Raw genomic sequence first — 26,733 nt, forward strand, 5'->3', positions numbered from 1 at the left:
TATCGTTATAGGGCACTTACCTTGGTGGAAGTCTGCGTCTTCCCGGGCTCCTCTCCTAATCTGAAATAGGAACGTAACTCACACCTGCAGAGGCGGGGTGAGGATGCACCCAGGGAGATAGACAAGTCAGCGAGCCGTTACCCCTAACTGGCCGGCACACGCCCCGTCCTTGTCTGGCAGTAGTGATGGTTCACCGTGAACAGAAGACCCTCAAGAACATCCGAGCTTCCAGCTGGTGCACAGCCGCCACAAACCTCCGAAGCAGGAAGTCACCTTCGCCAGACCCCAGACTTTTAGTTAAATACGCACAATTTTATTGATTGAAGAGATTAGGACAAAAACATTAAACCAAATACAGGACAAAGCACCAGAGGCCACAGATTCCCACCATGCATGTCACCACTCTCTCCTCCTCCCGGGTCCTTAAAAAATACGGCGGGAGGGAAGGAAACAGGTCCTCCTCAACACAGCACCATCCTCAGAGTGTAAAAAGCCTCTCCTCTCCATCTTCTGTTATCAAAATAGAATCCGGGGCACGTCCATGGCCGCCTTGTCTCCGGACACGAACGGGGGAGCCGCCCTCTCGGGAAGGGGCCGGCCGGGCTCCTGTTGGGCAGGCGTGAAGCATCCACGGTCCGCACATACATGCCACATACGATAATGGAGCACAGATTCAAGTAACATTTACATACTAGAGTCCACGTGTCACCTACCCAAAAACAGGACCAGTTCACACAACGTATACAGGCAGTAAAATCCAAACTGAGGTACTGGAAACACAAATATTTATGCCGAAAGAGCGAAAGAGTTCTGTATCATACAGCGATAGAAAAGCCGTTAAAAAAAAAAAAAAAAAAAAAAAAAAAAAAAAACATTGGCCACTCAAAATCAAATAAAGCTATCTAGAAAAGCCAAAGGAAAGGTTATTTCAGGGACAGAAATACTCAAACAAGAAAAAAAAAAATATATATATATATATATATATATATATAAATGTTAACGACAGCATGTAACATGTCATCCCAAGTCAACCCGTAATTGAAGTACTGGCTTAATACATCACAATGTGACATTTTCCTTAATAAATAGAAGAGTTCTCGAAGATACAAAGGTGCGTGTGGGGGCAGAAGCTGTTTTATTTATAGCATCCTCGCTTTCAGCTGTTGTCTTTCCCACTTATCTCTACCAAGGGTTTCTGTCCAGACCAGAGGGCCTCCGAAGCCAAGAGGGTCATTCTCCACGAAGGGAAAGAGAGAGCCACCCTGTATTTTACACATGGGGGACAACCTGCTCTGTCTCCAATAGAACAAAGACAGACATGTCTCCTTGAGAGCCCCGGGTTGTAGAAGCTTCCGACTCCAAGCTTCCTGCTCTCTCACTCCCATCTCCACCCAGTGCGATGCCTCCCAGGCAACCCTGGTCATTCAACAGGAAAAAGACTAAGGAGGCGCATGCCTTTCTCCTTTCTTCCTTCCTTTTCTCTTTCTTTAAACTGTGAGAGCAGTGATGCTCTGGAAGTTTGACTTCTAAGAGCTTCCTGACACGAAACAGAATAGCTTATGAAAGGCCAGGCCCCCTGCCCTTTTCAGGGAGCCGAGAATGAACATGTCCCTTCCTGAACGGGGTATTAAATACTTTACCTCGAAGGAATGAGTTGAGAGAGCGATTAAGAGACACAAACTGGACTTCCTTTTCTTTTAGTTTAGCACCCAGGTTTCATGTCAGTCTGTGTGCACCGAATTGTCTTTAAGTGACCGTTTAATGATCAGATAGGTGGTTGGCTTGTTTCAAAAGAAAAAAGAAGAAGAAGAAGAAAAAAGAAAACCCTTGGCCGATTGTACCTTCCCTGAATCATGACAAGAAGTTAGATGCTAACAGTGCGATGCCGAGATGTGGGTTTGAGGCAGAGAGTTTCAATTCTGTCAGGATCTGCAACTAGTTTTGAACAAAATGAAAAGTGGGGTAGACAGAGCCAACTGAGGGGGGTGGTCTCCGGGGCTACATCAGGGAGGAGAAGCTGCAGGGGGCTCCCCCCACCCCTGACCCGGCCCCAGGGCCCGACCCCACCCCACACCTCTCGTCCCCATGCTACATGTTCAGTCAGCTCCTGGAAGGCTTTCCTTCTTTGAACCAAGAAACCTGTGAGTGTCAGTGTCATTCCTGCTACGGAGCCAGGTGACGTGTGGTCCCTGGAGGAAGTCCCTTCGCTGCCCTCTGCCGCTCCGGTACCAGCCCAGTCTCTGTGGGGCGTGAGCTCAGTTAAAGAAAGGGTCCAAGTTCTCTTCCATGTTGACATCCGGCACCAGCTGGTCAGACACCTCCTTAGCACCATATCCTGAACTGGAGACGCTGAAATCTGTAGAAAACCAAGGATGGTCCAGAATTTCCTGCGAGGTCAGCCGCTCGGAAGGCTCCCGCCGCAGGATGCTCCGGATGAGGCACTTGGCCTTGGGCGACAGCGTCTCTGGAATGTTGAACTGGCCGCGCCGGATCTTGCTGAAGAGGGAACTGGGCTCAATGTCATGGAAAGGGTACCGCCCTACCAACATGGTGTACAGCATCACGCCCAGGCTCCACACGTCAGCGGCCTTGCCCGAGTAGCTGCCACTGGTGTTCAAGATCTCCGGGCTCACGTAGGCCGGGCAGCCGTGCTTGTCGGAGAGCGAGTCATCGTCTCCCCGCAGAATGTAGGCATCTTCCAGGCTTTCCAGCTTGACCCGGGTCCTGCAAGGAAGGGAGGAACACATGAGCTCCCGAGGGTATTCCGACACATCATTACATCATAGCTCCTGCTCGGTATCCAGCGACTCCTACTCCTTCCTTCATCCGCTCACCAGCCTTCAACGTTACTTACTGAGCACCTTCTAGTGCCAGACCCCCTTCCAGAGTTGGGGACACAGGAGTGAGCAAGACTGACAAGGACTCTGCATGAAGCTTACAACCTATTAGAGGACTCAACCCTTTATCAAGTATATAGGTCACCAATAACAGCATTGCCTCGTCTTGGTGCTGAGGGAACAAGACATTAAGTCACCTGCTCCAAGTCACATCTGAGTAATGACTGGGATTCCCAAGATCTGAACTCAGATCCAACCAACTGGGAAGCTAACAGAAGCTCTGTCCACCACGCTTGGTAAACCTGGCACACACCGTCTGCAAGGACCTCTCACTTTACTCAAGTGCACTCTGGCCTCACACAATGCTTTGGTTAGACACGGAAGGTTGTGCGATCCTATTTTACAGGTCAGAACATGGAGGCTCAGAGCTTGAGTAACTTGCTCAAAGCCTTTTAGCTGGGAAACAGAAGGCCTGACCTCATGTCTCCCTAAGTCAACCATGTTGCACGTGTGTGCGTGTGTGTGTATGTGATTGCGTGCATGGGTGTGTGTGCGTGAATAATAGGATGAGCACAAGAGCCTTTTCAAACTTGTCACGCTGTTCCCCCATCTTCCCCCTGCCGTATGAGGACCACAGTGCTGGCTGACACGAATGTAGGACTCTCCTGGGGGCACTGGGTAAGAGCAGAGGTGGAGAAATTTCATGAAACTCTGAGTCCCTGGAATCTAGGCCTTTATGCAGTGGGTCTTGATATCATCACTGGGTATAAAATAAAGTTAAGTAGTCAGTAAACACTTTTGGAAATAAGTTGAATTCTTATCATTAGCTATACATACTTTCCAGTGAATGGAACTGAGGACCAGGATGCGAAGTGACTTGTTCAAGACTGAGGGCTGTCCCCGACCCAGCACCATAAGCCCACAGCCCAGTGTTCTGTTTAGCCAAGAGGCCTCCCAAGAATCCCTGTCTCCCCATATTGTGATTCTTTAAGGGGAAAATTGAGAATGACTACCTTTCAGTGCTTAACACCACAATCCTCCTCCTACTCTCCCAGCCCAGAACACTGCCACCCCCACAGAGGGCCAGTGCGTCTCAGGCCCCATAAACTCAGTGAACCCTGTTCCGTCACCCTGATCAAGGCTTGCCACGAAGGTGACAGAGGCAGGGAGGAGGGACTAGATTTAGCGTTAGAACCTCATAAATAGCACCAACTAGGTCCTACAAGGTCCCTATCAGTCACATCAAGTGGTTCCTTCATCTCCCTGTTGCCCAGGTGTCATGAGGCTCACATGCCCAGAGAAGAGAAAAGTGCTTGGAAATACCACAGGGTCCTCAGTCAGAGACCCGACTCCGGTCCATCACTGCTATTTCTCGCCTTCCTCCTACTGCACATCTTGGCCTTTTAGGGCGATGCCAACGCTACTCAGAGAGCCCCAGAAAAGGAGGCGAGGCTCAAACTCATCCGGGGAGAGCTCCACAGGACAGGTCTGAGGAAAACTCAGCTGAATCTAAGATCTCATATTTGTTTTTTTTAACATATTTTTATTGATTTTAGAGAGGAAGGGAGAGGGAGAGGGAGAGGGAGAGACAGAAACAGCAATGATGGGAGAGAACCATTGATCTGCTGCCTCCTGCGTGCCCCACACTGGGGATTGAGCCTGCAACCCAGCCTGTGCCCTGACTGGGAATTGATCCGTGACCTCACAGTTCATAGTTCAACGCTCAACCACTGAGCCACAGCGGCCAGGCTAAGATCTCATATTTGGATGGTAGCAGTTTCAAAGACCACGGAGTGACAACTCCCCAGTACTTATTTCCATCCATGAGCAACAAATGGTGTGGGAAGCCCTAACTGGTTTGGTTCAGTGGATAGAGCATCAGCCTGTGGACTGAAGGGTCCCAGGTTCGATTCCGGTCAAGGGCATGTACCTTGGTTGCGGGCACATCCCCAGTAGGAGGTATGCAGGAGGCAGCTGATCAATGTTTCTCTTTCATCAATGTTTCTAACTCTCTATCCCTTTCCCTTCCTCTCTGTAAAAAATCAATAAAATATATTTTTAAAAAAGAAAAAAGAAAAGAAATGGTGTGGGTTGGAGCTAGGAGAGTGGACTAAAGCCAGACATCTCCACCTGCGGTGTGGCTGTGGAGCAGTCGCTCAACCTCTACGCCTCTCAGCCTTGCAGAGGACTGTTGAAGAGGGTAACCTTTCTTTGTTTCTTTTTTATTTTAGTTACTTATTGCGGTAAAGTTTCCTACATTTACCATTTTTAAGTGTAAGGTTCCTTAGCATGAAGTACCTTCTCACTGTTGGGCATCTATCTAGACAAGACAGCCTGAACGTCTGCTGGATGGACATCCCGGGGTTCCAGGATGCAGAGCAGCAGATCTGTTACATGTGCTCCCCCTGCTCTGTCCTAACCCGTGGTCCACACCATCTCCTTCCTCCTCTCCAGACAGGGAATGGCCCAGAAAGGCAGGGAGAGTCGAGGGTGCTAATCCGGAATCGTGCCGACTGAGCACAGACCCCTCTTGCTTTGCTTTTTCTCCTCTAAGAGGGCAGGTGGGCTGACCCACAGCAGTGATTGGAGGTGAGTCAGTGAGAGTCAAGGGGCGGAGGGGAGGGAAGCGCAAACAACAGGCACAAGTGGGCTCTCTCCACAGCTTCCTCCGCCCACTCTCACCCTTAAATGCGCCTGCCGGCCGAGTTCGGGAGGGAGCCAGGCTCCTCAACTCCAAGTGCACTGTCTTGGCAGCAGAGGAGCTGCGGGAATAATCATCGCAGTGGAAAGAACAGTAATAATGATAATAAGCCTACCCAGCGGGAGAGGAACACAGAAGCGAAATGAGCACTAAATCGGAACCGGAGGGTCAAGCCCGGGGCTGGGCTCCTCTGCGGACGCTCACCAGGTAAGGCCAACACCTTCGCCGAGGCCGCAGTGACCCGCCGCATCTCAGCCTCGTCTTCAGCCCCCCACCCCTCTCTCCATCCCAGCCTCCCCACTGTTCCTCAAACACGCAGACGGACCTGGGTCCTTCCCCGGGCCTTTGAACAGGGTCCCCCTCAGGCCTCACCCCAAATGCGCTTCTCCAGACGCCAGTGCAGCTCACTCCCACTCTCTCAGGTCTCTGCACAGGTGAACTTTATGCAAGAGGCCTGGCCTGACCACCCATATAGTGCAGCCCCCACCCCGCTGCTCCCTACCCCCTTGTCACCACCTGAACACGACGCATCGTCTTTCAGTACTTACGCATGTTCGCTCTATGTCTTATTACCATGCTCATCCCGGGGTGATCGCCTCATTCCCCCTGCTGGAGCCATGGGCAGGTGGCTGAGGGCCCCTTGCGCATAGAGACCATCACCTGTGTTACTGCGATGCCTTCAGCACATATGCTGGTCCCCGGCACACGGCAGACACTCCGTCCACGGGTGAAAGGCAACCTCACAGTTATGCCCTCAGCGCTTCTGTGGGCTCAGCTTTAAAGAAACAAGCACCAGCTGCCTCCCTGGCCAGGCTTAGTGAGGTCACGTGAAGGCGCCACGGAAGCAGGTGCTGTAAATTACTTCCGGTGCGGGTGGAGGGAGATGCCACCCAGCCCTTCCAGGGACAGACTGCAGCGCCTCGAGCTCTTTCCTAAGCCCCATCTAAAGCCCTGTCACTCTCATCCCTGTCCAGGTCACACCCCTAGGTTCAGACTCCTTCCCCCTCCCCCCACGCCTCCCCCCGAGGCAGCAAGGACCACACCTGCATCCTAAACCCTCTTCTGGGGTCCTTCTCCAGAAAGGGCCCTAGAAAATGGGAAAGGGCTCTCTCCTGTCAACGAACCCCTCCCTGCAGCCCCCTCCTCACCCCTCCCCACTTGGAGATGGGACTCAGAGGTTATGCAAATACCTAGGGAATTTGAGAGTGAAATCAAGACACCCCATGCGCTGCGGTCCAGCTGTCCCCAAGCTCACCCATGTGTTGTGTCCCTACCTGCTTGTCATATCCGGTGTGGTGTGTGCTGGGGCAGGGCAGCCACACAGCCTGCCAGTGCAACTCGAAAATTACCAGACACCAAAGACCACGCTATGGCACGGAACATGTGCCAGGTACCTCCACCTGCTCTCAAAGTTCCTAAGATCAACTTCCAAAGCAAAAATGATCTTTCCTCCATGTGGACCCTGAGCCTGAGGCTGAGAGGGTGGGCACGCTCGTCGGCTAGTAGGGCTAGTTGGGGGCCGGGCGCTCACCTCTCTGGGCTGTGAGCTCAGCCAGCGAAGCTCCAGCTACGTGGGCAGCACAGGTGCGCCCAGGACCAGGACAGGCGCCTGCTCCCTGGATGGAGGAGCACACGCATCCCAGGCAGGGGAGGGAGGAGGGAAGGAGAAGCCAGGAAAAGGACGCAGAGGAAACAGCCTCGCAGGCGTCTGACCTTGCCTGCTTCTGGGAACATCCTGAACTTGTTTACATCACTCCCAGGCCAGGGTCGAGGCGGGCGGCCTGGGTTACGTCTTTAGACAAGGTCCTTCCAGGGTGCGCATGGCAGGGACCGAGCTGGGCTGGAGTTCCGGTCCAGTCCCCACGGACTTGTTACGCAAGGAAGGTCTCTGGGGCTTGACTCCCCCTCCGGGAATGGGGGCCACTGCCCTCGCCTCTATAACGTGGGTGGGGGAGGCCTGGCGGAGCACCTGCGTGGGTCCGAGTGGGAGGAAATGAATGAATCTGCTTTCCTCATCAGACGTCCCCTGAAGAGCCCGAAGACTATAAATTTCCAGGTGAAGAAATTTATTTTCGTGACCATCGGTGGCCCTAATAATTCAAATGTCCATCATTTGGGCATTTAAACTAGGAACTGGGGGTGCAGGCATGACACGTGACACCCATTTTCTCAGTTCTGGGGGATTCAATGAGCAATGCTCCCATAGGACTTGTGCAGTATCTACCGAGAGCCCAGCAACACAGCGGCACATGCTGGCCACTCAGGTCGCGTTTCCTATTAAGACAGGGTCTCACTTCGACCCCAGAGCCTGGAGGGGAAGACAGATGGACAAGCCTCAGGCAGATGGACGTGGATATGAGTTCTATGCCCAGATTCCTTGCTGGGCTCTTTGCACTTGTTTTTCCCCCAACCTGGCATGTCCTTCCCCCACCCAGGTGCCCAGCCCGCTCCTGCTCACTTTACTCAGAGGAACGGTGGAGATGCTGGTGATCAAAACGCTGCAAATGACAGTGGCTGTTCCTGCGGCTTCTTGGAGGAGAGAGCCACGAGCCCAGGGCAGGATGCCTTTGGCCCAGACGCTGCCTCCCCGCATGCGTCTTGCAACCTGGCCCCGGCCCAGGCGCGGCACAGCCTGCTCTGCTTTCGACCTCTGAATGAACGTGGCTCTCACGGGCAGCCTGTGTACTCGGGACGGCCCAGCCAGTGCCAGGCCTGGTGTCGCTGGCTCCCGAGCCAGGTGAGGAAGCCAGAACCAGCAGGACACAGCTCCGCTCCCCGCCTCGGGGAGCAGCGTTGGCCTTCACATTTATAAATGAAAACATATGGCGACGTGGACTGAAAAGGGCTCTTTCAGCTTTACAAGTCCTGATTTTAAGTTTAATTTTTAAACTATAGGGGTAGCAACACTTCCTATATGGCATCCTTAGGATGATAATAATGATAGTAACAATAGCAACCACAAACTGAACGTCTAAATGATGGAATTTCTTGCCCGGCCAGTGGCTCAATGGTTGCGCATGGACCTATGAATCAGGAGATCATGAGTTCGATTCCCAGTCAGGACACATGCCCGGGTTGCAGGGTCGATCCCCAGTGTGAGCCATGCAGAAGGCAGCCGATCAATAAATCTCTTATCATTGATGTTTCTATCTCTCTCCATCTCCCCTCCTCTCTGAAATCAATAATAAATAAATAAATAAATAAATAAATACTGGAATTTCTTCAGTCTATGTCTCTATTTCTCTTAACAAAACTGAAAGGCAAATATTATATGTGCAAGCTTCCTAAAAAGTAAGGAGACTGAGGCCCAGGGAATGAAACGTGCTGGGTCCTGAATAGGGTAACTGAAAAAAATTGAGCTCCGAATCCATGTCGGGAGGATTCTGAGGTGGGAGCTCTCTCCAAAGTACATCGTGGCACCAGCATCCCAGGTTTCCTCCGTCAAAAATGGGGACACCTTTAAGGAAAACCCTGGGTACACAGAGACCAACAAGGCCCAGGCCTATGCAGACCATCACATACACGCTGGAGCCGCTGGAGCTCACGAGGCGCACACAGGAAGCTGGACCTGCCCATGTACCAGATGACGAAGCTGACGTACAGAACGCCGATGTGACCTGTCCAAGGTCCCCTAGCAGCTGAGTGGCAGAGCTCGGGTTAAACCCAAGTGTTCGGCCTCCAAATTTAGTGCTCCTTCCAAAATCTCAAAACTGGCCTACACAAGCAGACCAGGCCTGGCTTTTAAACCTTTACACAGCCCTGAGCTCTGGGCAGGAAGCGATGAGGACAGGCTGGGCCAGGGCGGGGCTGGGCTGGGAGTTCAGCCAGGCAAAGTGGGCCTGGCCAGGATGGGAAGTCCGGTGGCCTGAGGTCAGTGGAATCCGGAGAAGTCATTGAAGGCCATTCCAGGGGGTGGGTCCAAGCCGGCCAAGGGTCGAGTGAGACCATCAGCTGCAGCCAGGTCTGGCCTTGCTCTGCCTGCTACTGCAACGCTACGCTTGGCCACCAGTCCTGATGCCAGCAAAGAGCCACCTGGGGCTGTAGCTGAGGGAGTGGGGGGTGGGCAGAGCTAGGGAAGGACCGTCCCAGCACCAAGCCAACCTGGCAGCCACCACTGGGTCTCTACGGGCTGCTAAACTCTGCCCAATAAACCTTCACTCCTTTAATTCTGGTTCCTATGCGCATAAATTTTTCCAGCAGTCACCTCTGAGAGCCACCAACGCACCAGGTCCAGCAGATTCAGTGACAGGCTCAGCTCCAAGGCCAAGCTGCTCAGCAGTGAGCACAGAGCAGCCCGGACACCAGGAAGGGAGACGCTTCAGGGAGAGGAGAGTCCCCGGGGAGGGGCCCAGGAGAGGGGCTGGTGAGCTGTGCTGGGAGCTGTACCCTCTGGGCACCTCACACACACATCAGGGAGCTGGGCTTGATGAAAGAGAACATCACGGCTTAGAAAGATGAAGTACCTGCTAGGAAGTCCCACAGTTGGGATGAGAATCTCAATCCAACTCATGCCCCAGGTGTTCCCACTGCACCGCTGCCTGGCCTCATGCACGGGCCTCATGCATGGGCCTACATTAACTGCCTGCAGGCACAGTCGCCGGAGTCTTCTTGGCCCTGGGAGAGCGGGGAAGCCACCACCTCCAAAGCCTTCTCTTCAGGAAGGTACAGCACAGCCTACTGTCTCCATAGGAACAGGCAGGGAATCCCCAGACAGACAAAGCAGCTCAGGGCTCCTCATCAATGCGCCAGTGGCCTCCCGCTGCCCTGCACTTAGCCCTGCTCCTGCAGGATCCCCGGCCCCAAATCAATCATCCCCGCTGGCCCCTCAGACAGGCGTCTGCACACCACCTCCCGCTAATGCTGGGACGAGGGCCCAGCCAGCCCTGTTCTCCCAGACAGCCAGGCGCACCTGCCTGGCTGCTTAGGGTCCAGAACTTTCCTTCCATGCCCCATGGGCAGGGTGGGGTCAGGGCGCAGGCCAGTCCCTTCAGCCTCCTCTGTCCCCCCCCACAGAGTCTCCCCAAAGCATGTCCCTCCTGGCACACAGCATGCTGGGAACTCCCGGCCTTTGCTCAAACTCCCTTCCCTCCTGTTGAGTCTATTCCTAAGCAGAGTTCCCCCGAGGCAGCTCCCCACGCACTGCGCCTAGGCCCTTCCTAAGGGAAATGACACCCCAACACAGACACCGATGGCAGTGTCTGCATAAATCGTTCAATCCAGACAGAAACGCTGGGGGATTTCTCGTGCGACGTGGACCTGGGGAAGTGGTTCTCTTTGAAAGGTGTGTCCACGGCAGATCCATACGCCTTCGTCCTTCAGGCTCGCATCCCAGGCAATGACACCCATGGCCCGTACTCCTCCTTGACCCCCTCCTTCTGTCACTAGAACCCAATCCGAGCTTCTCCTACTCCATGAAGGGGGTCTTCACTGATTCAGTGCCCACCGCGTTCCAGGAGTGGGGGCTGAGCGACAGCTCCTGAGATGCAGACATGGGCACGCAGAACAGAGAGGCACCCCATGACAGAGTGGGGGCTGGGGGAGAGGACTCCTCGCCATCCTGGGAAAAAGGGTGGGTACCTGAGCCTCCCCAAGGGTCGGCAGGGTCAACATAAAGACGGGAATTCCAGGAGCTCCTGTCACTGGCTGTCAATGCAAGGAAGCAGAGTCCGGTCTCCAGGGCTCGGTGCCTGCCCTCTCTGCCCTGTTGGATCTTACAGCTTCAACAGAGGCAGGAGCAGCCTGGAGATCTAAAGGAAGAGCCAGGAGAGATGCTAACAACAGGGAAAGAGCCCGGCCCAGGTTGGGGAGGGAGGGAGAAACGCTCCCATCCCCAGCATGAGGCGCAGCGGGGGATGGAACAGGTGGCCCCAGGTTCCTACACGGGGTCCCAGCTCCCCCCTGCAGACACGGGCACAGATCAGCGTCCACAGAGCAGAGGAAATGAAACGTGTGACGTCAATTGATAAAGATCTTCTAACCAAAGAGGAAACATGTACAGGGGCATGTTTCTCCATTCACAGGGGCATTTCTGTGCAATGAAATGTCAACACTGGGCCTTGACTGGGGGCAGGGAGTGAGGGGTGGCAGGGAGTCTTCTCCTAAGGGAGAGGGGTCAAGCTGGCAAAACAGGGACTTCCTTTCGGCCGCCCTGCCTGCACCCAAGGCTGCCCCAGCTGAGAGGACTCTTCCCACCCCAAGTCAGTGAGGTGGCCCCGGGTCACCCCGAGAGACAGACCCCCGTGGCGGGAGGCTCAGGACAGCAGGTGCGAATTCGGAGCCAAGCACGGGTTCACTGCACTCATTCATTGACTCCCTGGGGGAAAGTCTTGTTCCGCTCTGAGCAGAGGCGGTGAGGGGACTTGGCAAGGTTAAGTGCAAGAGCAGAGATCCCTATCCAGACAGTGGTTCTGCCTCCACACAGGAGTAACCAGCCTCTCCCAAGCGCAGGCCTCCCCTGAGAGGCTCAGACTGCAACACGGGGCCCCAAAGAACAGCTGACCACGCAGACCACTCTAATGCCACAGCAGGCCAGGGGGGCTGGAGGACACAGACACGGGCACACCCTTTGGGGTTTGGGCACTGCCCTCTATCGATTCAAGGCCCAACCCACACTCAGGGGGGCCCCTCCCATGCAGATTTGACTATAAGAACTGTAGATGCAAAGGGTGTGCCCAGGACGAATTCAACCCAGGTAGGGGTTCAACTTCCTCAAAATGAAAACAAAAGAAGGGGGGCTGTGCCTGCAGAAACATCAGGGCCAGTGGAGGCGCAAGGCAGGAAACAGGGCCAGTCCAGGCCTGGTGGGTGGCACCCTTCACTCTCCGGTGAGCCTGGTGTCCACCTTCCTTTGCGTCCATCTTGTCAACCGTCTGGCCTTTCAGAGCAGAAGGTTCCACAGCACATGCACTTGACCTCTACCAGTGACCCTCCCAGCACTGATTCAATGACGATAACTCAACGGAGAGAAGAGGATGTGGCTTCAATCTGAACCCTGACATCACACGAGCCCCCGCTCTTCACGGAAATGGCTGTCGGAGAGACGGGCCTCGTTCCCTCAGGAACCCACAGAAGCCTGGGAACCGCTCACCATAGTTTCATCAGTGACTCTAGGACCAGCTGTCCATCAGTGAGAGCCCGCCCCACCCTGTGAGTCGCAGTATCCTCTCCTTGAACTTTCACAACCACCTCTCAGGGATGCCCCTGTCACTTCAGCTCGGAGGAAGCTGCAGCTTAGAAGCGTTACATCGCGTAGCCACGATCAGGTGGCTCATCGTGGTAGAGCCAGAATTTGAATCTCGAGCCTCAATAAAATAAAACAGAAGCAGGAGAGTCTGAGATGCTGCTACTGCAACCCAGAGGCAGACGTCACAGGCACACGGGCTTCGGGTCGAAGGCAAGGCTGAGTGTCATCTGTGTACAACGTCTGCAGTGTGACTGTGGGCAATGACTTCCGATGCTGGCAGTGCCACTCGATGGCTGACCATGGACTCAGAGTTCCAGGTTGTCCAGGACGGAAAGTCTACGCACAGGAGCCGCCCACAGGCAGGTCTCCTTGTTGACCAGGTGTCGCCAATTCCAATGGGTAATGCCTGTGCCTCCAATCACTTTCAAGGGCATCAAGGAAGGAGACGCCTATCTCTGAGAAGACTAATGTGCAAACATTTGAAGATTAATAATAAAGCAGCCCTTCCAAGTCTCTTCTATGCTTTTCCCTCTGAGGACCATGCATAAAGGTGCAGAAAACAGGCAAATGCCATCATCTCCCTTCCAAAAGTCTTTCAGATCCAACCCACGGTTTCCCCACATTGCCTATCAGGAGAGGAGGAAGCTTCGGTCCTACTGAAATGCCTATGGGTTAGGTCCAAGTTACCAGATAGAAGGTGAGATCTGTCAGCAGCAAGGCCCCCATGAGGTCCCAGGGCCCCTGCAGGACTCCTGTTCCCTGCAGGCCACTGTGCGGGCCCCGGAGACTCGTCTGCTGGGAATCACGAGGGACAACTATGATTGATGCGTGACAAGCCAGGGTCTCACTCTCTGCAACCGAAGCTCAAAACCAAAACAACGCGAAGAAGGAAAAGGCTACTAGGCATGACTCCCTTTTTACAAACACTTGACAGTTGGTTTAAAAAAAAGTCTTAGCAGCTACTGATGAGAACACTGAGTACGACCTTCTCAGACCTACCAGACGGAGACACTTGCCATGTTCAGAACAGCAAGTCCCCTGGGACCGCAGCAGGCCATGGGGCTCTGGGGTGAAGTGACAGGATTTCCAGGCTAGCGCCATCGTCAAACAGGTTGTGTGACCTTGAGCAAGGTCACTTCACTCCTGTGTGGCCATCACCACCCATCAGATGGGGCAGTTCTCCTCTCCCGTGGCCCCTCGGGAAAGCAGGGCTACAAGGACCACATGCTCTTCTTACACATGCGGGGGACAGATGACAGGCTAATGTTTTCTTTTTCAAAAGGCAAATGCTCCTTAAAATGCAAAAGGGTTTAGCTTTGATATGTTTGCTCCAAGGAAAGGTTCTGGATTCCCAACCACATGGGACACTTTTTCTAGTTCTTTCTAGCAAGGGACATGCTCTTTTGCAAAAGTCAAACATAACTCTGAAGCGAACACCAATGATCACCGTCCTCCTGTTGGAAGCTTCTTGCATCTTGGTGTGTCTTCCCGAGGTGCTAGGACATCAAGGATTCGGGCTTTGCCAAGACATGCTCCTTGGCAACCCTTCGACCCATTGTCATAGAGGGCAGGGCAGGCCAGGCCTGGGGAAAGCCCCACAAAGGCGAGTGTGAGCTCTGCCTCAGCCCCTATTTGCTGCCAGCTGGCTGTGGGCACCCGAGCAAGCTCACCTCTGGGCTTGGCTCTCCAGACCCTTGGGGACTCCCAGACGCCACTCCTGCTCTATGTCCTGTGACCTGGGACGTCCACTCTACTCTGCCTCACTTCACAAACACACATGTGCCACGGTGAGCCATGGCTGGACCTGCCACACCAGGTGCTTGCTGATGCCTGAAACTCCTCTCTGAAGAGAGGCGATCAAAGGTGGTGCTTCAAAAAGGGGATCCCAGAGACGGGCATCCACCTGCTGTCCTATTCCGTCTGTCGGACAAGTGGCTTTCTTGGGAGCTGACTCATCAGAGCATCTGCCCAGGCGACTGTTCTTTCCCATCTGAGACACCCCCCCCCCGCCCCACGCTGCCCTTCGGAGCCCCCCTCAGTAACCCGGACATGCGATTGTCACCTCTCCAGTTTACAGGGAGAAGTAAGTTACAGGATAACCTCAGAGAAGGACCTTAGAGATGCCACCAAATATTAACTCTTGCATTTGTAGTTTACATTTGGATACATCTCCAAGAAAGGCGGAACACAGGAGGGCAAAATCTCACTCATACGTGGAATCTAATAAACAGAATAAACTGATGAACAAAACAGATCCAGAGACACAGAAGCATAGAACAGACTGCTGAATCTTAAGGGAAAGGCAGGGGTGGATGGGTGGGAAGAGATCAACCAAAGAACTGTATGCATATATGCATATCCCCAGGACACAGACAATAGGGTGGTGAAGGCCTGAGGGAGGTATGGGGGGGGGAGGGGGAGGAGGGCAGCTAGAAGGGGTCAGTAGAGGAAAAAGGGGGACAATAATTTTTTTTTTTAAAGGATGCCTTTTCAGATATAGATCCACCTTCCAAATGAGAATACTCAAAGAAGCACATACCTGAATGTTATAGCTCAGAAAGAGCCAATATAACAGCCAGGACAGAGATAAGGACTGGAGGCTGGGGGAGGGGACCAACTCAGGTCACACCGGATATTAAAGGCAAAACCAGGTAAGGGCCTGGGCTTCCAGGCTCCAAGGGCAGAAGCCTCTGAGTTGCAGAAAAGATAAGCATCCCCCACACTCTTCAGTGATGGCGAACCTTTTGAGCCCGGAGTGTCAGCATTTTGAAAAACCCTAACTTAACTCTGGTGCCGTGTCACATATAGAAATTTTTTGATCTTTGCAACCATAGTAACACAAAGACTTATATTTTTGATATTTATTTTATATATCTAAATGCCATTTAAAGAAGAAAAATCAACCAAAAAATGAGTTTGCGTGTCACCTCTGACACGCGTGTCATAGGTTCGCATCACTGCTCTAGATCTTAGGGTATCTCTCTCTTCTTCAGTTTGTTAATAAAACTAAAAGCCATTCACTATCAAGACCTGGATGTAACTGCCACAGATACCTCTGACACCCCTTACTGGGTATAAATACGGAACGATACCCAACCTCTGTGGGCCTGGGGAACCCAGCGGCGTCTGCACTTTGTACACCATCTGGATTATAACGCTCACGGAATTATTCCATCTGGGTTACGCAGCCACAGGCCCACTTCCCTTGTTAATCCCCAAACGCTTCCCAGGCATTTACTTCCCAATCAGCTCAAAGCGCACGAGGGAAAACCCACGCCCACACCACTGACCGGTCTCATTCAGATGCCTATAAGCAGCAGCCCAAAAATATCACAGGCCACTGGGACAGAAGATAGCAAGCCCTGTGCAGACACACAAAAGGCATTCCAGATATGCGAGCTGCGTGAGTGATGCGTGCTGGACCTGCATTCAGGCGGTGTGCAACAGCTGTGACCATGGACTTGCACGCCACTATCCACTTTCCCAACAGGAGGCCCTGAGGATTCCGTGACCTCACGCACGTAGGCCCTCTAGGACAATTCTTGGAATAGTCAGCGATGATGATAAATCAGCTGCCTCCACCGCCCCCCCCCCCAAAAAAAAGCACATTATTAGAAAGGAAAAAGGAACTTGAAAGAGTTTTTTCAATCAAAGTCAGCTGGAGGAGAAAGCAGGGCCCCCGTGGGGTCTGCTAAATAGAATGTAATGAGTTAATGGAAGAACCAGAAATGGAAGCCAGATGCCCAGCTTCCTGTCCAGCTGTCTCCAAAAATAACCGGGACCTTCGCAGGCCGTGGATGTGCAGCGGTAGGCTCCTCACCTGGAAGGCCGGTCCTGCCCATGTTGCCTGTGACATATTCCTCCTTCAAGTCTTGGCCCCAGAGTCACCGCTCTTATAAAAACCTTCTAGACTGCATCCTGGTTGGTACCGCCATCCCAGCTCCCAATCCCATCTGACCCACCACCTACCTTTATTTAGGGCCTGTAACACCGTCTTTATAGATCAGTTGACTAGTAAATGTATCTTGCTATTCATAGCACTGAGAACTGTGACTAATACTATATATTGAGGAAATATCCATTGAAGGAGGGAATGAATGAATGAATGAATATTAAAGGATGGATGCCAGGCACTGAATGTGCTGAAGGTAGGGATTGGAAAATCTTGCCTCATTCACACTGAAAATGCCACCCAGGCTGGAAGCCACCTTCAGAGTTCAGAACACCAAAACCAAAATAATTGGCAGGTCACAACATACCCTGCACCTGTCCTTGGAGCATCGGATAACACCTTGGGAGTCAGGGGTGACTATTTTCCAAGGGCACGTCAAGCCTGATGATATTCACCCCTTTGTCCCTCCACGCTGTCTTCCCTACACCCAGCCCACAGGCAGCAGAACAGCCTCCACGCAGCTCTCAGCAGGCTGCTCAGAGCAGCCGTTGTGGTGTGGACGGAAATGAGACTCACCTCTCTTCGTCCTTGAAGATGAATTTCCGTAGCTTGAGGTCACGCAGCACCAGCCCCCCGTCGTGGCAGTGGGCCACGGCAGACGCGATCTGGTAGAACAGTCTGGCCGCCTCCTCCTCCCTCAGCTTCTTGCACGTGCGGACGAAGGAATGCATGTCCCCATAGCTCCGCTCAAAGAACACATAGGCTTTGGTCTCCCCCAGGAGAATCTCGGTGATTTGGTTGATGTTGCTGTGGGCAGACAGGCAAAAGCACGGGGCCAGGGACTCCTGGTAGCAGCTGATATCAAACACCTACGGCAGAGTGAACAACAAGACCAAGAGTCAGAGGTGCCTCTTGGACGGCCGATCACAGCATGCGAGCACCTCCCACAGGGACCAGCTTCTGCGATGACAAAGGGTGTGCTGACCTGGAACCCAGACCACCCTGGGCCTGTGTCCTGCCAGCCGTACGCCCTTGAAGAAGTCGCTGGACCTCTCTGGGCCTCCCAGACATCATGTGTAATATGGGCAAATGCTATTTGGGAGGGTGATATGAAAAAGTGAAGGTAAGAGTGTGTCTTTTTGGGTTTTTTTGTTTAATATATTTTATTGATTTTTTACAGAGAGAAAAGGACTGGGATAGAGAGTTAGAAACATCGATGAGAGAGAAATATCAATCAGCTGCCTCCTGCACACTCCCTACTGGGGATGTGCCTGCAACTAAGGTACATGCCCTTGACCGGAATCAAACCTGGGACCCTTGAGTCCGCAGGCCGATGCTCTATCCACTGAGCCAAACCGGTTAGGGCAAGGTAAGAGTGTTTTTGGGAGACAAAAAAACTCACCACAAAAGGTCAGTTTTATTACTTTTTCCTCCCAGTTAACTCTGTTTAAGAAGAATTAATGCAAAATCTGAGAATGACCCATCCCAAGCTACAGAAATAACACCTTATGTTCCTTCCGGGAAAGATAAAAAGAAAGAAAAGAAAAATGGACATGAACACTATTCAGCTACCTGTATAACCATTGTAGACCACATACTCTGTGCAATACAACACAGTCATATAGCACTATACGACACATTAGCAGTTACTAGATTACATACCCAGGCCGCCATGCCTTCCTTTCACAGATGTGGAAATGGAACCCCAGAGAGCAAGTCCCATCCAGCCCCTGGTGGCAGGGCTGGGAACAGGACGCTGTCCTTGCTCCGAGGAAGGCAGGCATGCTCCTCTCTCTCTTCCCTCCGCAGATTCTAGCTCAATGAATCAGTTATGCAACGATTTCCTATGAATCAAAACGAGCCTGTGAAATGCCGCCTCATTGTGAGGTTACTGAAATAGAAAATCCACCCTCCACACCTTTTTGCAACAGACATGAGAGGTATTAGCCTGCAGAGAGTTCTGAGGGTGAAAAAAAATTAAAAAGTGTTCATTCATCTGCAGCCCTCCCCTGAATCAGGACCACAAAGGCCTGGGTTTGGAATGTGGTTTCACCATCTGCCTGGGAGTGCGGGTTGGAGAACCCTTCCTGTGCCTGCAGGAGTGGGGGCCGGCGAGGGTGGGGTGCTTCCCTGGAGAGCGGGATCGCTCTCACAACAAGATGCTTTGTGTGATCAATGCACCATCATCTAACTTCCCGTGTTTCTCTTTCATGAGTTAAAACATGTTCTCCTTTCGCAGCATTCTGCAGGGCCCTGGGGAAAATGCTGGCCTAGAAATCACCAAATTTGAGGCTCTAATCCTGGCTGGGCCACTGCTAATCTGGATGAGGTGGGTACAAAGCATTTAGGGTCAGGCCCCCCTCCCCCCCTTCATAAACAGGAGAGGTTGATTTAGGGCCCCACCGACCTTTTGGGGGTCTGGATCCCACATGAGAACCTGAGAAGAGCTCTTAGCCGACAATGCCCATTCCCAAATGCACCCACGATACTGGATTTATTTTAAGAGAAGACACAGGCCTGCTGAAACCATCCACGGATGCAGGCTGCCATCTCCGAATCCATGAGTGAAGTCACTCTCAGCTTCAAAAAAGAAAACCTATGAATCAGACAGGGTGAGCAAGAGCCTGGGAAGCGCCGGTGCTAACCCCTGGGCGAGGAGGCGCAGTGACTTTGTGAATGAACCATAATGAGCCGTCTCAGGAAAGCCCTCGATTTTAAGAATGAGTCCTTCAGCATCTCCAGGGACCACAAATCACACCCCGAGGCTGTCAAAGGATGACCTCCGCGCGCTGACCCTGGAGGTCCATTCAATTAAGCATCTGCTACGCTTGAGTCAACTGTAACACCCAGACCCCGACGGCAGGGAGCAGGGACCCAGGCAGCCTCGGGAACCTGGGCGGGTGTGAGCGCTCTGCAGAGGCTAATGCAGGCGCTGCGCTTACATAACCGCCGCGTGTCTGCCAGCGGGCTGCAGGCTCCTGGCCCGTGCTTGTGGAGGTATGGTTATTTACAATGTACTTCCCGTTTCAAGTGCATTTGTTAAAAATAAAAAGTGATTTTTTTTTTTTGCTCAGCACCTTTAGTCGCTGCTCCCGCCCCATGCTGAAACACTGAATGGATGTAGATTTAAAAAAAAGAAAATGGAACACCTTCATGGCAGCATCAATAGGTAGCCATAGCCTTTGTAGAGGAGACCCAATTCCAAGATGGTGGACGGAGAATGGAAAATAAAGCCAGTACGAATGTTTTCCCAAATGGGCAGGAATCAAACGTTTATTAGCAGCTATAACAGGCATTTATGGGCTTGGATTGGTATTTAAACCATCACCTTCAAGTGCAAAACTGAGCCATGAGCCTGGTTGGTGGCTGCTTTTGAATGTTTAATTTAGACCCTCAGGTGTGTAATGTGACAGTTCAGATAAAGCAGTAAGATTGGGCCATCTTTAATAGCATTTGCAAAGAAAAAGGGGGAGGGGAGGATTCTGCCAAGATGGTAGTATGTCCATCTGCACAGTAACTACCTGCACTTCCATGAAAGCCAGAAGCTACAGGCCCTTAAAGCTCCCTCCCTCCCTTTGCTTACTGTAGGTGTGGGGACAATGAGCAGGCTTGACTATTTGGGTTAAATGACCCTCCCCCCTCCCCCACCCCCCACCCCCATAATGTCCCATAGAATTCTCTATATAGTCCTCTGCAATCAGTGGCATCTTTACATTTGATCTGTTTTTGCAAATATTTTTTTCTTGGATCAACACAGAGCTAGGAGACAAGAACTCTAGATTTTAAGTCATTGATGCATAGCTTTCACTCAGCCTTGCAGTAAGCTAAGCGCCCACAGTACACATCTGAGGGGAGCTCATGGAGCCGCCTGAAACACCCCTGAGAGCTCCCAAGCACCTCCCGCACTCCACTGTGCTTGCAGAGATGCCACCATCACCTCTGGTAAAAAGGCAGGGGCACAGAGGCTGCTGTGTCTGAAAGGGATGACCTCTGTCAAGCAGAACAATGATACTGCACTTAAAGCCACTCGCAGCCACACAGTAATTGGCGAGGGGCTGCTTCAATCTTTGCCATCACGAAACCAGCAGATGAAGTACAGTGAGGGGCCAGAGAGCAAGTCTGCAAACGACACTGTGAGGTCAGCCCAATGTGAAATATGGCTCGAAGAATCTGAACCAAGGAAGAAAGAGCAGGGGCCCGAGGCACCTCTGCTTTTTAAACAAAGAAATAACAGCAAGACGCTGCTGCAGACACTCGGGTGGCAGTCCCCTCACTTCAAAGCACCTCCAGCCTTTGAAAAAATATGAAAATGCTGTGCCCGAGTTGAGCCAAAGGAGTGAAAACGCTCACTGCCGGGTGAGTGTGCACATTTCCTAGCAGAGTGGCAGCTCTGCGGAATTCATTCATTTCAAAGGATGACTACCCTATTGTGCAACGATGTCGGTCTTCTGAGAATCCAGCCCGGCTCTGAATAGCCTACTGAATTTTGGTTAACCAGGCACAGTTGCTCTGGGTGTCAATAACTCAGAAGATGCAAAATACCAAATGCTCGGTGCAAGCAGAGAGCAGTATTTAAAAGAGTCTCTCCTTTTCCCCCCCGAGGTCTAATCCGAGCAATTGCAAAACTGACTGGAGAGTTCCACAAAACCCATGTCTTACAATGAAACACGCCAGTCCCCTATGAAATAAAGCCTGTGGTTAATGGTAAAAGTGTCAGGCAATTCAAAGACAGCAGGGGTCCCCACCCCATCCCTCTAACCCCCAACCCCCACTCCCACCCTCCAGTGAGGGGAAAAACAACAGTGAGCAAATCTAAAATGAAGTGACAATGAGCTCTTGATCTATGTCCAATTCCTCGGAAGAGGTGTGCTCTAATGTCCTTTTTTTTTTCTTTTGCAACTATCCTCCTGCTCATCCCCTCATCTGGTGCCCCGTGGGTGCCTACAAAGGCACACAGACACGCATGCATAAACCAGCCACTGTTCAGGGTCAAAGACAAAAAGGAAATCGTAGGGTCCATCTCTGTATTAGGGAGAATATCCTGAGGCTCCAAACCTTACAGGCAAAGGTGTGTGTGTGTGTGGGGGGGGGGGGGGGTGGGACGGGCTGGGGAGAGGGGGAGCGCCAGGGGCCTTCAAGCACGGAAGTCTGGGGATGAGAAGAAACAGACACAAGCCAGGGACCCAGAGGAGTCACTATTTCCTACACCCGGAGGTGTGCAGGCGGCTTTGATTTCCACCCACAAGCCTCCTTTTAAGGCTCCAGGCAGAAGCAAGCTCCCTGCGCTGGGCCCCTCGGCTCAGCCAGAGGGGACACCTTTGTGCGTCCCTTTGAAAGGGCACCTTCGGAACAAAGCTCGAACACCTGCACGCTGCTCAGAACAATGGCTGCGAGAGGAACCCAGTCATCTCTGCCTTGAAATTAGCGGGGGATTCCCTGCTCCCGGCTGGAAGGGGAGGGGGCTGGACACCCGGAGAAATCCCCTGGGCGGTGGGACGCAGGGTCGCGCGCGGAGGCGCTCCACGAGCCTCTGGGGCCACGCGTGTCCGTGGCCCTCGCGGGGTCCCGCCGCCCTCGCCGCTCCGGGCTTCCCCAGGACGCCCCCGCCGCAGCCCGCCCCATTGTCTGCGCCGCTCGGAAAACTTCGCCACAACTAGTCGCCCGGGAACAAATAAATAAAGAAGCCAGGCCACGGATGTGTTCCCCGGGAATCTCCCTCCCCAGCGCCAGGCTGGGCGACCTCCCGCCCCCGGCAAAGGCCTGGGAATCTTTTTGAAAAGACAAAAAAAGCCAAACCCAGCGAGGGCTCGTTACCTTGCACACCAGCTCCTCTCCGCTGTGCAGATGCACCGCGCGGAAAACGCGGTCTCCCTCCAGAGGCTCCAACAATAAGTATTTCCCGATGCAAGAAACGCAATGCGACAAGTTCGGAGTCTCCGGCGGGCTCGGGGAGCCGAGGTTCGGGCTGAAACTCTGGCTGGGCTCGGCGGACCTTATAGACGACAACTCTTCGAAATCCTGGGTTTTGTTCCGCGATCTCCCATATCTCGCTATTGTGATGGGGGTAGACCTGTGTATGTTCATGAGTGTGGGGATCGCACACGACCAGCAAACAAAAACCCGAGGGAGGGATGAGTCGCTGGCGAGCGCGGCTGCAGGCGCCTCCGTGCCACGGATTTTAAAAGGGGGCGCGAGGGGAGGGGACGGGAAGGGGGCTGCGCGGAGAAAGAGTTAGAAGCCCCAACAGGGCGCAGCTGGGCACCTGGTCTGCTCCGAGCCCGGCTCCCGGGGGGACTCGGTCGGCAGCGGCTCGGGTCCTTTTGTTGCCCCAAAGCAGCCAGCGATGTGCAGAATCGCGGCACTTTTAGTTTCTCTCTCCCTCTGTTTCCAACGTGGACCTAGGCGAGGAGCCGGGTTGCTCAAGTGGGAGCTGCAGCGCCGGGTCCCCCGCAGCGACCCCCACGCAGGCTTCAGACTTGCAGGCGGGCTGGGTGGCAGGCGCCCTGCTCGAGTTGGTGCAATCTTCGGGGAGCGCACGGCGGCCGCTTGCTCTCCACGCGTTAGAAACCCGACAAAAAGAGAAAGGAAATCAGCACGGGTCTACCGGCTCGCTCCGCGCGGCAGGCGGAATCCGCGCTGCACCCCCTTTTTTGGTGGAAAGGGTGGGGGGGCGTGGAAGGGGGGGCGGTTGCCGGAGAGGGTAGTTATCTACGACTTAACTGTAGATGGCGTCTGAGGCTTTTCCAAGATCGCAAGAGCTCTCCCAAGAATTAAACAAACAGACCAAAAAAAAAAAAAAAAAAAAGAGCAAGGGAGCATTTAACTTGGAGCGGTCAGCGCTGCCAACAAAAGATTGCAAAGCCGGGCGCGGGGTGGCGGCGCGGGCCGGGCGCAGGTACCGCGGCGAAGCGCAGGGCTTGGCCGGCCGGCCGGCGGTCAGCACAGGCTCATGCCGCGCCGCTCGCCGGTGCTTCGGGTGGTCCTCGGAGGAGAGGGAGAAGCGCGGGCAGAGTCCAGGGCAGATCAATGGTCTCCGATTTCCCCGGCTGGCCCGAGCTTCCGGGGGTCCTCGGGGCGCTGGGAGGGGATGCGCCCCCAGCCCTGCCAGCCCGCGGCGTTCCTTCCCGCCGGGTCACCGGATCCTGCCTTGGAAGAATTTGCAACCACTCCGGCTTCCCCTACCCTAAACCCGATCTGCCTGGACGGATAGGTTTTGGAGGAAATTGCCGGCTTTTCTTCCTCTTCTTTTAAGTGTTCCTTTCCCCCTCGGAGGTAAGAGTATTTAAATTGCAGGGGATGGCCGACGGTGCCCGAGGCCAGTCCCCGAGCTCAGCACGCCCGCATCTCCCGGCGAGGCGGTATTAATAGTCACTTACGTGGCCGGGATCTCTAAGCTAGCGGGCCGGCCGGGTGTGCGCCTGTGTGCGCGCGCGCCTCGCTCGCGCTCGGTCTCCCCATTCAATGTCACCGACACATTTCCACCGAATCTCCGCCCCTCCCCCGCCCCCTCCGCGGCACTCGCCATTGGCTCATCCTGGAGCCGGCCCCGCCCCTCCCCCGCACGGGCTCTCCTCATTGAACCGCCTACCCATCAATCAACCACGAGGCTGCCAGTCCTCGGGCGGCTCCAGCGCCCGCCGGCGGCGCGGGCGGCTGCCTCTGCCATGGCAGCTCCGAGCCCCGGGCGCGGGCCCAGCTCCGGGCTCGGTCCCGGCTCGGTAAACAAAGTGCAATATCCTTCCGCGGCTCCAGGGCTGGGGAGTGAGCGCACTCGCCGCGGAGAGGATCCTGGCGGCGCCTCAACTACCCGCGGGTGTCCCCCGGGGGCCCCGGCAGTGCCTAGTGTGCTTCATGCCTAATTCACCTTCCTGGCGCTTTTCCCAGAAAGCCCGGCGTCGTCCGAGCATCAGGCCACCGCTGCTGCTCTGACGGCGCACTGAGCCTGAGCCCTTCTCTGTAGATGAATGTGTTTGCCGGGCGCTGCATGAGGTTGCAGAAATTAGTTTCCTTGTCTTTTCTTTTTTAACCCTCCTCCCCATTTACAAAGAAACTGATTCCTTACTTTGAGTGGGTGTCACCCTCTTGCCACCCCACCCCAGGCCCAGGGCTTTGAGTCTTTTCAGCAGACCTGCTGTGGGCACCTTTAAACTCAGAGCAAATGTAATCATGAATTCTTCCCCTTCCACAGCAGTGCGCCCGGTGAAACTGAGCACCCCCATACCCACCCTCAAGGCAGGGGCTCCTGGCTTCCTCCTCCTAGCACACCTCACCCCTACACACAAGTCAACTCAAATGCATTCAACATTGAGAGTCAAGCAGAGCTGCTGTCTCGTGCCACTCCCCCCCCCCCCCACCCACACACACACCCCTCCACACACACACCCATTATTCTCAACTTTCTCCGGAGGTTCCGGTTCCCTGGTTTGGACACACCAGGTAAAGGGCCAGACTCGGCAGAGGCTCCAAGCTCCAGGCTAACATACTGTATCCTGGTAAATGAGAAGCAATCTGATTGGGGGCAAACTAAGGTAAAATGGAAACAGCCAGGGACCAGGAAAGGGGCGTTTGGAAGACTCTGCTGTCTCTGAGCTGTTACCTGCCTGCATGCCTATTTTCTAGTGGGGGAGGGAAAGGGGGCCATGTCTTGCCCGTATTCGGCCACTTTTGACTAAAAAGAAGAGCTATTTATAATTATGCCCACTCCTGTCTATTTATAACCTATCATTTTGCACAACCCTGGACTCTAGTGATAGGGGGTTCCTGGGAAGTTGGCCAGAGAGGACACGGCAGGACCAGAGTTTGAGAAGAAGGGCAAGCAGTGGTCCTACCTCCTGGCACATATCATCCTACCGCTGCCAGGCTTGCCTAGGACTCCGTCATCTGCCCCCAGGCTGTCACTGTGACTGCTAACCAGGGCCCCTTAATCTAGTCTTCTTCCATTAAGACACTTGTGTGTTCATGTTGGTCTCAAGAGCAGACCTAAGGCAGTTCTACCGATGGGGCGGTAAGAAAGGCCCAGCCCTCCTCTGCTCAGTGGCCACCAGTACTGCTTTGTAACTCGGATTGGGAGACCTGGTTCCAACCCTGACTGTGTCCCCAATTTTATTTTATTTTTTAAAAATATATTTTTATTGATTTTAGAGAGAAAGGGAGAGAGAGATAGAAACATCAATGATGAGAGAATCATTGATTGGCTGCCTCCTGCATGGGGATCAAACCCAACACCCAGGCAGATGCCCTTGACTGGAATCAAATCTGGGACGCTTCAGTCTGCAGGCCGATGTTCTATCAACTGAGCCAAACCTGCCAGGGCTGTGTCCCCAGTTTTAAATGAAAATTGAGTCAACACATTCTTTCCCCCTCCTTGGGTCTCCATGTCTTCAACTGTTGAAAAAAAATCTCACAGCCACCCTGCTCAGCTATAGAGTTCTGCTTTAGCATTCCCCTTTCCAGCCCAGGAAGTCCATGCAGGCTTACTCTCAGCCAGTCCCTGTGCTAGGGACCCACGCATGAGTAAGATTTAGTCTGTGCCACCCAAGAGCTCAGTCTAGTCCCAGAGAAAAACAAGAAATGCTTAATCTCATTGTGTAATCATGTGGCAATTAGAATTTCCAGGCATCTGGGGAGCAGAAAGGCAGAAACAACTTTTCTTGGACTTCAGGGCGTTTTCCCAGAAAAATGTTATTTTTTTTTAAATCTTGAATTAAACCAGATATCTATTGAAACCTTCTATATACCAGGGTATACTGGTGCATACCAAGGTATACTCTGGGTATAGAGATACAGTGCTTTTGAAAGTATATTTGTCTTTGTGGATCTTGGAAAAATTCTCTGAGTCATAACATAAGATGAATAAGAGATTGTCGCTGGCATTTCAGGCAGAGGGAAGGAATGTGCAGAAGCGAAGTGGTGGGATGTTCCAGAATTTCTAGTAACTCACCATATCCCCGGTACTGACCACTGGGGAACAACAGCCAGGCATGTGCTAGCAAAGTGTATTGGAATTAAAATGGGGAGGGCTTGGTAGATCAGCTAGAGACCATGGTCTTAGTAGTAGAGGAGAAACAGAGTCAAGGTTGATGTGATATGGTTGGAGTGAGGTTTTAGAAAGGTCATACGG

At 53.2% G+C, this 26,733-nt stretch overlaps 1 protein-coding gene across 1 annotated transcript; it reads right to left on the minus strand.

Moving 5' to 3' along the window:
- Positions 1-881: 881 nt before the first annotated feature.
- On the minus strand, positions 882-24,056 carry TRIB2 (tribbles pseudokinase 2). The gene is made up of 3 exons (XM_036335302.1): positions 22,428-24,056; positions 17,190-17,482; positions 882-2,724 (listed from the first exon to the last, which is right to left on the minus strand). The coding sequence occupies exons 1-3, from the start codon at positions 22,695-22,697 to the stop codon at positions 2,256-2,258; spliced, it is 1,032 nt and encodes a 343-aa protein (XP_036191195.1). The 5' UTR covers positions 22,698-24,056; the 3' UTR covers positions 882-2,255.
- Between the last annotated feature and the right edge of the window lie 2,677 nt (positions 24,057-26,733).

The sequence above is a fragment of the Myotis myotis genome, unplaced genomic scaffold, assembly GCF_014108235.1.
Source record: "Myotis myotis isolate mMyoMyo1 unplaced genomic scaffold, mMyoMyo1.p scaffold_m19_p_14, whole genome shotgun sequence".
In the NCBI taxonomy this organism is placed as follows: domain Eukaryota; kingdom Metazoa; phylum Chordata; class Mammalia; order Chiroptera; family Vespertilionidae; genus Myotis; species Myotis myotis.

Excerpts from the sequence above, each read along its gene's own strand:
- TRIB2 (XM_036335302.1), bottom strand. The coding sequence starts at position 22,697 with ATGAACATACACAGGTCTACCCCCATCACAATAGCGAGATATGGGAGA. Across the intron at positions 17,483-22,427 it reads GAGAGGAGCTGGTGTGCAAG|GTGTTTGATATCAGCTGCTA; the intron begins GTAACGAGCCCT and ends ACTCTGCCGTAG. Across the intron at positions 2,725-17,189 it reads ATCTTCAAGGACGAAGAGAG|GACCCGGGTCAAGCTGGAAA; the intron begins GTGAGTCTCATT and ends CCTTCCTTGCAG.